Here is a 12,287-nt window from a genome sequence, read left to right on the forward strand (position 1 = left end):
CAATCTCTCTCTCCCTCTCTTCCCCCCCCCCTGCAGTTTGTGCTGTGGAAGACTATCCTGGATACCCCACCGCCGTCCCCCCCCCCCTTTTATACCTCAACTGGAAGGGACATGTGGTGATGCACTTAATGGCTCTGATGGGTTTATTGTCTTTCTGTGAAATTGTTTTTTAACGTCTTCAGAATTTGAGAAATATGTGTATCTAAAATTTAATAAAAGTCCTATGCAATACCATTGTTTTTGGTCTCTTATTTTGATGTAGAATAGATGCTTTTAAGTATTTTGGTAAGAATCATTCATGTAATTTAAAGGTTCTGTATTGAAGGTCCATTCTCTTGGTGAATGGCTGCTTGCCACAGTTGCTGTCCCTGGTATGTACTTAGGCTTAAAAATAACTCCTACCCCTGCAAAGTCAATACTTGGCATATCTGCATTCTTCCTCTGTTGTGTGTCACTCATAGTGAATTGTGCCTGGCAGTAGACGTGTTTGGACACATTGACAAAACATGCTGGAAATGCTATGCTACAGCAATTCTGCAGTATTAAGTGTAACTGGTTGGTCCTCCATGCCACTATTTTGCTTTGAGGAGTCCCCCCCCCCCCCAGTTGCATCTTTATAATGTGATTATCCACTTACTTGCTATATTTTGAGTACTTTGTATGCTGGTTCAAATCCATGACCACACCAGTAAGCTGGTGTGCAGCTGGAAATAAGTCAATTGTAGCACCTGGCAAATCCTTTTTGTCAAGTTTTCACATTTTCTCTATTACCTGTTGAACAGTTTTCACATAGCTTTGTTCAAAAACTGATTGCTCAAAGTTTAAGTTTAATACTGCTCTCCCAATATGTGCACGAACTCTGTATCACCTGATTTGAGAAGTTGGGCGTAATGTGAACACCTGCAGCAGCACGGTGGATGTATGCAGTGAGTGTAAATGAATAATAAAAATCTTAATGATGCAGAATTTCTACACTTTTAAATCATCTCCTTTGTTTAAAGTGGCAGCATGGGTTAAGAAGACACTGCAATTATAATAGATCTGAAACGGGGTGTAAATATTTTCAAATGATTCTACAAAAATATCCCAAATCCCAAAATAAGGATTTGTCATCTATACACAAGAATATTTAATGATCTTATGGAGCCAGATTATTAAGTTAATTAGTTCTTACAATACCAGTTCTCATCTGTCCCACATCACACAACTCGAAATATTCTTAAGTCTGTAGCTTCATTCATTACAGGAAGAATACTGGTTCTTATTTGTGTAAATACAAGTATTTGGCTTCTGGATAGGGCCACAATTTTTTACATATTTACATCTTTAATTTTTATTTTGACATGTATTCTGTAATATTTCCTGTTCATATTCTTGCTCTATTTAAAAAAAGGAAAAGTAAAGCAGGGAAGAGTCCCCCTGGCTGGGAGGACAGCCAGATATGTGAGGTGGTGGCTGGTGTTTATACCTGAAATCTGACCTCCATGGTCACCCTACTTATTTCAGTGTTACTAAATATGCACCGACTGAGCTGCTCTCCTGAGTGTAAACCGGACTCATGAAGGTTGGATGGTGTTGTAGCTGTGGAGGAATGTGCTTTTTCTGTTGTTTTTTTAAATGTGTGTAAAACCTTCGAGGCTCTGTCTCTCAGAGATATTTGTTATAGTCCTTCTCCTCCCGTTTCCTGCCTCTGTCTCTCTCTCTCTCTTTCTGTTATGTTAAGTAGCGGGCCTGCTTTCTGTCCACCTCTCTTTCCTCCTTGGGTTTCAATTCCAAACATGGTTATCCTTCTAGGGCTCTATCAACGCCCCCCTACCCCCCTCCCTTATCCCTTCTCTTCCAGCTGTTGGCTCTACAGTGCAGGCCGGTGGGTGAGAGATATAGACAGAAAAGAGCAGCAAGGCAGACGACGGGAAGACTCAGAAGGGAGAGGAATGAGGGACACATAATGAGAGAAGAAGAAGAAGAAAGCCATTCCAGCTGTGTTTCTATAACAAACAGAGCCGTGAGAACTTCTTCACATTGAAGAATTTCCCACTGCTCGCCAAGGGAACTAACATTTACATTTTTGTTTGGTATTAGCTGTTTATTTTATTTTTTTTATCAAGCTTTAATTCAAACAAGAAAAGTTACAAAACTTGTAACTGCTGATGGGACAGAAATAGTACCACGTTACATTGGAAAAGTTTACTTTGTTTTGTAGTATCTGTCTTCAGTCATTTTAAACATGAACACAGCCAACTCGACTCTGCTGGACAGCTTGTTCTTTGCCCCTCTCTGTGATGGCTGGACCAACAACACAGAGGGAGCCATCTACCAATTGGGCAACACCGTCCTGTTCCTGGGCTACATGGGGGGCAGCGGGGCCTACGGGTGCCTCTTCATCTTCGGCTTCCTGACTCCCGCCTTTGCGTGCCTGACCCTGTGGGGCTGGATGACGATGTGCGGCCTGGACGTCTTCACCTGGAACCTGCTTCTGCTGCTGGCCTGCTTGGTTCAGATCTGCCACCTTCTCTACAGGCTGCACCAGGAGGGCATGCGAAATGAGGAGCTGACCAACCTCTACCAAGCGGTCTACCTGCCGCTAGGCGTGCCCATCCATGTGTTCAAGGAGATCGCAAGAGCCTTTGAGAACAAGGTGGTGGAGCTAAAGGCAGGAGAGACGTACGCTGTGGAGGGCAAGACGCCCATCAACCAGCTGTCCTTTCTGCTGTCTGGGAGGTGGGGAGTGTGTGCATGTGCCTGTCTGTGTACATCTACACACAGTACACCTGTACTACATAATGCAAACCCCTACAATGAACTGTCTCACAGAATACAACCAAAACACTTAAAAGCATCAATTTCAAATACTTTATTACAAGTAAAACATTGAAAACTTTTCTTACATCTCACGTACGAAGTTTATATGTTGCACATGTTAGCAAACAGTTGCTTATTTTCCCATCCAGCAGACATAGAGCAACATTAGCATCAAAGATTCTGATCCATTTGGAGCTGTGTTTATGGCCACTTGATGAAATATTCTCTTTGCTTCTAGCTCTGTTTTCGGTCTCTACCACCTCTCGAGGACAGTTTCTGGCTCTATAGCTGCTATATATTGCTCTGTAGTGCTGATAATTATCTGTGAGTTCATTACTATGAGCAAGTCCTTTCACTTTACACATAGTGATTTGATCCATTGTTGATGTCACAGTGTACTGAGACGCACTGTACATCGCAGCAGCATCGTGATAAGTTAAACCTTTGGACATCAGCAAATCCTTTTGTCCTGTTGGTGGTGTTGGCTAACTTCGGTATTTCTCAACCCGGACCCTAATTTCCCATGTTTTTGAAATCGGTCCATTATTGAGTGAGCACACAGTGAAACAGGGCAGCAATGTAATCCTTGCGGGCAATTGCGCCCTGTCAAAGTACGTCCACTAAAGTGCTTGTTTTTGCCACTGACAGGCTCAGAAGTGTCTGTGGAAAGAATCTCTCTACAGAGACCTTTTCCCAGTAATTTTACCTCGCTGAACACGGTATTTGCTGGTCTACCGATTCCTCGGTCGGCTTGATTGTTTGTGTTATTGTGTGGTTTTGATGTTTTAACAGTTTTGTGACACAAAAGTCACAAAATAACACAAACTAATGGATCAAGGCAGCGGTGGACAGAGCTAAAATTACTATTTTTGTCAATGACTAGAACGATATGTGACTGTTTCTGGTGAAACAAAAAGAATTTGACTCTTTATAAAAAGGTCTATCTCTGTAGGGATCCTTTTCCATAATGTTGTCAGAAACTTCCGAAGCAATCTGAGCCCTGTCCGTGGCAAAAACAAGCGCTTTACACAGTTTCCGCACCGTAATGGATTAGATGCTTGCCTTCGGCACAAAAACTACCTGGTTCGAGACCAGGTGGAAACAATGACCTGTTTTTGGATGGTGATGGTGCAGTGAGAGACCTGGGTTCGAATCCACTGTGAGACACCAATGTGTCCCTGAGCAGGACACTTAACCCCTAGTTGCTCTTGAGGTGTGTGACCTCTGACATATATAGCAATTGTGAGACGCTTATTAAATAAAATAAAAGCATCAGCTTAATGTAATGTATTTTAGCGGAAGTACTTTGACTGGCTTCATTTGCATCCCTGTTTTGCTGCTGCCGACTGCAGCGTGCTCACTCAGTTTCAAAAAATGTTCTTCCAGTTAATCACATAGACACAAAACCATGGGAAAATAGGGTCCAGGTTGAACAATACTGAAGTTACCCTAACACTAAAACAGAAAGTAATTCCCTTATTTATACCACAAGTATACACTGTTTTATTTATTGGTTTAAATTCCTCTTGTAGTGACAAAACAAAAATACACTAAATGTTAAGACAAAGAAATCTCCTACTTTAACTGTCTACTGCAGAACGGGATTCTAATTTCTGTCTTCTTTCGGCAGCATGTAACCTTCACAGGAAATGAATCCTCTTCATCCAAACACAGTAGAACTGCATTAGATTTCACAGTCCTTGAGCCTACACAAGAGAAATGTTGTAAACAGAGTATTTTTGGCTGTGACTCATCAGTGTGCCGTCGCTCTGCACTCTGCCAGCTGGTAAAATGATATCTTTGTACTTGGGAGAGGAGTCGACGCTGACTGCTCCTCTTACCTTGAATTAAATGTTGGCCACGCTGCTGACATCTCAGCGTAGCCTACGAGCTAAATTTGGAACAACAAAACGAACAAACAACAAGCTAATATAGATTTTGGTGGCTTGCTTGTCATTTTTTCTTCTTGTTCATCCTTATTGAACTGACTGTAGGTACATTTCTTTCAGATTTAAAGATTAGGGTTTTTCGTGTGTTACAACACACATTTTTTTTTTACCTAAGACACTTCCACAGTCTGTAACAATTTGTATGACTACACTACAAGGCCAAAAGTATGTGGACACACAAATATTTAATTGTTTAACATTCATTCCAAAACCATGGGAAGGACAACTTTACACATGATTTTGGAATTTGGCTGCAGTGATTTGCTCCCATTCAGCCACAAGAGTATTAGTAAGGTCACTGAAGACTGGCCCGAAGTTGACATTCCAGTTATTCCCAGATGTGTTGGGGATCGGGGCTCTGTGCAGGCCAGTCAACTTCTTCCACACCAAACAGGAAACAGAAAATTGTCTTCCCAAAACGGTTGCCACAAAAGTTTGAAGCTCAAAATCATCCAATATATCATTATATGCTGTAGCATTCAGATTTCCCTTAACTAGAACTAAACCAGAAAAGCAGCCCCACACCAGGGATGTCCAGATACCTTTATTCATATAGTGTATGGGCCATATTTAGCATGGGGCTCTCCAGTGGAAATCCCTATCCCTGGAAGTGTAAGTGCTGTACAGGGTAATTAAGACACACCAATATATAGCTGTTAATTAACACCCATTGTTAGGAAGAGTCTAAATAAATATTTCCTATAGTTTTAAACTGCTACAAACAGAGGCTGTAGTGAACAAACACTGTAACAAACTGAATATACAGATCTGTCATTGGACGTTTAGTCACATAAGTATGATTATCTATCTGTGATGTAGTGTAAAAACGCTTTGAGTGGTCAAAAAGACTAGAAAGGCGCTATATAAATATGGAGCATTTACATTTGTATTGTATCATAGCAACTTGCAATTAGAATATTCTAACTAAATGTTTTATCCTTTGTAAACACCAGACCTACCTTACAATCATCGGATGTCCTGGATAAAACAGGTTAAACAATAAAGATTGGACTGGAATTGTTTTTCCATCTCTTGCTGTAGATGTCAGGTGACTGACATGAAGCAGATCGCTTGCAGCACAACATTCAACTCACATTGAAATAAGGATAACACAGAAACTTTTGACATAATCCAACGAAGACTTAATTTAGTTAATTTAGTGCGCTGGGTAATGTTACTCTGCAGATGTTTTCTTTATAAAATCTAGCTTTCTGCTGAGGGAGGAAGATTTCGGTGTGCAGAAAGAATCCCGGCAGAAGAGGAAACTTTGTAATATCAGTTTATTTGAAAGATGTTCTTCTGTTTAACTCTACTGTCTTCAGTCTGTCCATCGCTGCCCAGGCAACGATATTCATGCCAATAATTACTTTGAGGGTCTTGGACTGGCACAGCACTGTGACCTCCAGCTCTTTCTCTGCTCTCATTATGACTTATCAATCCCTGTCTCTCTTTTTAACCTCTCTCTCTCTCACTCTCTCTCTCAGGATCAATGTATCTTTGGAGGGCCAGTTCCTGCATTACATCCACCGCCACCAGTTCCTTGACTCTCCAGAGTGGGAGTCTCTCAGACCAAATGAGGAGGGAAAGTTCCAGGTACATGCAGTTAATTAGTAGTAGTAGTAGATGTAGTAAATTAAATACGTGAATATGAGGCTTGAAGTCCCAAATGTGGAAGTAAAATGTTAAATTGCTGTCACTGAAGGATTTGGAACAAGAAACAGACATGGACATCACGTTGTCTTTGGTTGCCTTCTATCGGACTCGGCATCTGACTGATAAGCTGAACAGGGGAAAGCAGTTGTCCTCTTGTCTTTCACATATCCTGTTGCTTTAGATGAGTTCAGTTAAGTAGAGACGAGGCCTGGAGGTCATGTTAGACATTCAGGGTTTGTCTCCAGGCCCAACAGGGTTTCAACCAGGAAGGCTGTTTATCCGACTAATCAATCTTGTCATCTGTCTCTCGGCAAGAAAGCAAATAAGTGTATTTCCCAAAATGTTGAGCTATTCCTTTAACATGACATTACTGACAAATGAAAAGAAAAGATGTTTAAAATTTGCCATGGTATCTCTGAGGTAGAGTTAAAATTACAGTTTATTAAGAATCGGTGCTAGACATGCGCGTATCCCTGATGTCTTACAAATGCCTGCATGTTTTCCCTACTTTTTTTCCCTTCTTTTTTTTAAACCTGTCCAGCCCAGCAGCCTGGTGTAGTATGAGGAGCTGGATACCATATTGTGCCAGACAGATTTTACTTTAACAAGAGAGTATTAATGTTTGACTGTTTTATTATTTATTTAAATTTATTTGTCACTGGGTGGACAGGGGGCAGACATGGGGATGGGGGAGACAAACACCACACAAACAGACAGCACAGAGAAAGGACAACATCTGCAAGAGAACAGGGACGGGGACAACAGGAATAGCAGAAGGAAACACCAATTGCAGAAAGCAACAAAACCTGCAAGAGAACGTTTACCATGCCAACCAACTCAACAAATTCATATTCTTGTGTTTCATTCATGCTCCCCAGGTGACCCTGACAGCAGAGGAAGACACCCGCTACATCTCATGGCGCCGCCGCCGCCTCTACTTGCTGATGTCAAAGGATTGCTACATCGCCCGTATCTTCTCCATCATGCTGGGCTACGACATTGCAGAGAAGCTCTACAACCTCAACAACAAGCTTTACATTAAGAGTGGCGTGCTGTTGGACATCCGCCTGCCCAGCCTCTACCACGTGCTGGCCCCCTCCTCTCAGGGCAGCGAGGGTGGCAGCGGCAGCTGCAGTGACGGTGGAGTCGCCAAGGAACAGCAAACTGAAGAGCAGGGTGAAGACCCAGCGCCGGACTACCAGAAGTCTGATCCATCCCATTCTGAGCCCCTCCCGGCCCAACCGCATGGACCAAGGAAGAACAAACTGGACGAACCTCCGGCCCACCAGCATGACCGTTACCAGCACCCCTGGGCGTCAGACCCGGAGCTGCCCACTGGTGAGGACTCCACCAGCCTGGTCCTGGAGGACTTTGCTGATGTGGCAGGCTCCTTAATGGATTATGGCAGTGAGGGGGATTATTTGAGGTAGAGGGGCAGGGTGCTGGAGCTAACACACTGGGTCACCACTTAAGCTACATGTAAGTACCTCACCTGGGCGGAGAATGGTGTGTGCATGGATGGCTTGCAGTGCACAATTCTTACTAACCCTGCTTTATAGGGAGATACAGTATAGGGCTGGGCAATAAGGCTGAAGTCAGTATATCATTAATATCATTTGTTTCAGATATCAATTTACATATTTATGACAATATGGCAAATGCAATGGTTGTTAGCCACATTTGATATATAAATATGGTTCTTAAGTATATTTTTGAGGTAATTACTTTCTCAGCGTTTCTATTTTCTCTACAGAGGGATTTAATGTACTTTTTACTCCACTACATTTATTTGACAGCTATAGTTGCTAATTATGTTGCAGTATTAGATATTACTTACAAAACAAATTATATTATTTCATCAATTATTGATTAAACTACTGGGACATATACATAAAGATATAAAGTTCTTAAAATGGGATCCACCACAACCATCTACAAAATGAAAATGCTGCTTACATGGTAATAGACCAATAAGAAATAATATATCATAACAATCATAACAAATTTTGCTTTTACTTTAGATACTTTTAGCACATTTTGTTGATAATGCATGTATTGCATGTACATGCTGAGCAAGTTTAATTCCTAGTGTGTACTTATTTATTTATTTTTTTTAAAATGTACAAGTTAGGCTACACCAAAGGTGAGGCAGGCTGTCCAGTAGGAAAACAAAATTCGCAGGGGAGCAGGCAATAATCCAAAAACAAGAGATCCAGGAAATAAAGCAGCAGGCAATCCTAACACATGAGAGGTGGAGATAGGAGGAACAGGTGAAACTCGCCAGAGACAGAAAGTGAAGTTATCAGAAACAAGAGGAGTAAGGCGGTAACAAAGTGAAACAGGAAACAACGAATGAATAAATGACACAAGGAAAAACATTATCTAATACAGAGAAAACACAGAGACATGAAGTGAAGTACGCAAAGACACATGAGGAAGGATTAAACAAAACAAAACAGGAAATAACAATAAAATCACATAACAAAATCATGACAGACATAGGTCGAAAGCTCATATTACATAACAAATATTAAATAGATGTTGTGATAAGACTGCTTTCTCATATATAAAACTGATGTCTAATACAGTTAATTGTGTTCTATCCTTAAAACAAAAACCTCAATAACTAATTTTTACAATACTGACTAATAATTTGGACCAGAGAATTTTAACACGATTTTATCAATATAATGTATAGTTATTTAGTTGTCTGGCTTATTAAACTTATCACACGAGGATCTGAGGCTCTGGCTGCTTGATCTTTTGCATTTAACAGTAAACATATTGTTTATTTTTTAACAAATTTTAAAAAAACAAAAACTAACAAAAAAATACCAATACCAATTTGTAGCTATAGATTGACATTAAATGGAGGCCAGCATTCTTTACGGGCAGCAGCTGTGATCTTAGCTGATGAGGATTAGAGCTTGGAAATTTAGGGGATGTCCAAAAAATTCCGACCCATGCTATTAATCCAGTGTTCCCACCCTTTGGCTGCCTGTCTGCTAATCTGTTCACCCCCCTCACTCACCCCCTACCCGCCCTCCTATCATCCTAAAAGCAGCCCTCCTCCAATCACAGGTGGAAGAACATTTCATAGATGGATAGTGGAGTCAGTGTCGGGTTCGGGTTGCAGGGCGGCTGTGAAGCAGTAGGTCAAATCTATCACAGACAGCAGTAACACAGCTTCACTGACTCAGACCTAATGGCCAAGCAATCATGGATCTAGCTAGCTTTTACACCACGAGCAGCTGCAACAGTAAGATGCTGCTTAGACATTGATGCATCAGATTTAACAATTAAAGAATATTACAAGTAAATTTACATTTAACTAATAATACTTCTGTGCTTTTACTTAAGTAGGATTTTGAATGCAGGGCATTTACTTGCAATAGAGTTTTTATAGATTAATGTATTGGTACTTTTACTCAAATAAAGGAATTAAAAGGTAAATTTACTGAAGACGGCAAAATCTAAATCCAGAACTTTCCTTAATATATCCAGCAATCTTAGATATATGATATATATATAAGAAAAGTCCTTCCTTGAACAAAGATGATTGTGATATTTCTGCATTTCCATCTGTGTGGGTGACCAGACAATTGTCAGAAGTTACAGTTTTATGGCAGAAAACATTTCAAAAATATCAAATATATGAACAGCTGACTGGTTTTGTAACCGGTCCCTCAGAATTAAAGAGCAAGAGTGTCTTTCTAGAGAACATTCACATGGAGCAGATTTATTATGTGAACAAAGAGACGGTACAGAGTCAAGGTGGTTTCTGACTCTTTGCAAGCACACACAGTGGTGATTGGGGAGTGACAATGATAAACACCCCCAGTGGGTGGCAGCAACCCTAGGACCCTATAAACACAGGCCTTGAGGCAGCCTTGTAGAGTGACCCCTACGTCAAACTCTAGTTGTAATACTGTTGTATTCTGTTAAAATGATGCTTACATTCTGAACATTCTTAAATAAACTATCATTTCAAATTATAACTAGACTAAAATGTGGCTTGGAAATCTTAGTTGGTACCCATAGCCCAGTTACCCCGGGTTACCCCGGCCCTGACCCCAGGGTAAAACATATTGTGTTGGACCCACTGATGGTGAATTATGATTAAATGTGTTAAATGTGTTGTCTTTGATGTGACACAGGGGCTCAAGATGTTTCCATGTTATCAGGATGTCACACTTTCTGCTTCTTTACCGTTTGATCATGACATTCCTAACCGAAGCTTCAATATTGCAGGAGGTGATAGTGATGGGAACATACCACCTCGATTCCTGAGGGGCAGAGCGCCGCTGGCTCCCACCGACACTCCCAAACTGTGAGAAAAGTCTCTCCTGGAAACACTACATTATTTACAGTATAGCGGTATGAATGTGTCACATGTCACTTGTTATGACTCGCTCTCTGTCCCTGTTCTCACTTCAGTTCACATCGTCAGTCCCGAGCATGTAGAACATGTGCTCTTTCTTCTCTCCATTAAAATTAGTTTGAGTGATAAGACAGCCAGTTCTCATATCTTTCAAAAATCAATAGTTGGGGCTGATATTAATCACCATATTCATTTAAATTCGGGCCAATTTAATGCTCAAAAACACAGGGGTTTTGTGTTGTCTAAAAAGATCTAAGCATTTAGGCCACGATGACGCTCTGAAATTTGCCTTTAAATCAAATTTACCAACATCTTAAGTGGCACTGAAACACTAAGGACAGAGGGACAGCCGTCACCTTATTACTTACCAGCACATTAAATGTATAAAATTTTATTTTATGTTCTAAAACTTAATTCTGTGATACTGAAACAGATGATTGGTTTTCATCTCACTTATATTTGATGTTAGAACTATGATTGTTGGATTTGGATTTTTTACTTATATTTGATGTTTTTGTGTCTTCACAAATCACATACACTAAGTGTTACAAAGAGTATTGATTTAACTTTAAATTTAACATAGAAAGGTTAATACATATTCTCTCTGACTGATTTTACTGATCTATTTGCTCAGAAAAAAATAAAAAAATCATATTATATAATATGAAATATTAAGAGGTTGAACAACTACTTAAAATTATTTATTTCGTTTTGCGTACTTCTTGAGAACTTTCTAGACCTGTTTATGAACACTCTAGGTACAAAACCTGCAACTTGGTAGTTTCCATTTCACTTTCATGTTCTATTGGGCATCTTTTGTTATTTTATCTAAATGTGCCACAACTTGGTTCAGTGTCAGAAATTTATGATAGGAGTTTCTATAAGCTTTTCATACTAATTTTTTGGAGCATGACACCCAAATTCACCTGGTGGAGGACAACCTCTTATTCCTTCCTGTAGACCTTTTTTAAATGTTTGTAACTAATTGAGTATTTAATACACATGTGCATACTGTGAATTGAATTTGTCGGTCATTGACTTCCAAAATAGGGAGATGGGACTAAAATGAAAAATTCATTGTTGTTAAAAAGTATTTTCATGGGGCCAAGATTTCTCCATAAAGCTCTTTGTGTGCAGTGAAAATGTAGTTTGTTTTCTGTGACTGTCTACTTCCTATTATATCCATCATAAGACCTCTTACCACTGAGCTTACACCACCCTGATTATACTCTTTATGCATGAGTAGCTGAGGAAATCTTCTCTTGTGGTAACATTTGATTACAAATTAATATTCAAAAGATTCTTCCAATGAAAGTTTTTTCTTGTTTAATATTTTAGCATTTTTTATGGAACTATGGTAAAAATCTTATTCCAGTAATCTAACACAAACCTCCAAACATAAACAGAGAAGAGCAAAACACAGCTACCAGTTTATTGCTTAATTCAACATCATTCAACAACACTAACACTACATGTCAGAAAATACCTTGGAACCTGGTCAC

General features: G+C 40.0%; 2 protein-coding genes across 5 annotated transcripts in view; both read left to right on the forward strand.

Moving 5' to 3' along the window:
* LOC123974339 (cytochrome c oxidase copper chaperone) overlaps positions 1-231 on the forward strand; it is a 3,541-nt gene extending 3,310 nt beyond the window's left edge. For all 3 annotated transcript variants that reach the window (XM_046054962.1, XM_046054963.1, XM_046054961.1), the window contains one exon: positions 37-231. The gene's annotated coding sequence lies outside the window, so the exon portion shown is untranslated. The remainder of the gene's footprint in view (positions 1-36) is intronic.
* A 1,669-nt stretch (positions 232-1,900) lies between these two features.
* Positions 1,901-11,928, forward strand: popdc2 (popeye domain containing 2). Of its 2 annotated transcripts, none has more exons than XM_046054142.1 (4): positions 1,901-2,721; positions 6,236-6,344; positions 7,283-7,883; positions 10,656-11,928. In XM_046054142.1, the coding sequence occupies exons 1-3, from the start codon at positions 2,228-2,230 to the stop codon at positions 7,832-7,834; spliced, it is 1,155 nt and encodes a 384-aa protein (XP_045910098.1). In that variant the 5' UTR covers positions 1,901-2,227; the 3' UTR covers positions 7,835-7,883; positions 10,656-11,928. The 2 variants fall into 2 exon arrangements, with proteins under 2 accessions (XP_045910098.1, XP_045910099.1); XM_046054143.1 differs by having other exon boundaries at positions 7,283-7,742.
* The last annotated feature ends 359 nt before the right edge of the window (positions 11,929-12,287 follow it).

This window comes from Micropterus dolomieu, linkage group LG07, assembly GCF_021292245.1.
Source record: "Micropterus dolomieu isolate WLL.071019.BEF.003 ecotype Adirondacks linkage group LG07, ASM2129224v1, whole genome shotgun sequence".
In the NCBI taxonomy this organism is placed as follows: Eukaryota; Metazoa; Chordata; class Actinopteri; order Centrarchiformes; family Centrarchidae; genus Micropterus; species Micropterus dolomieu.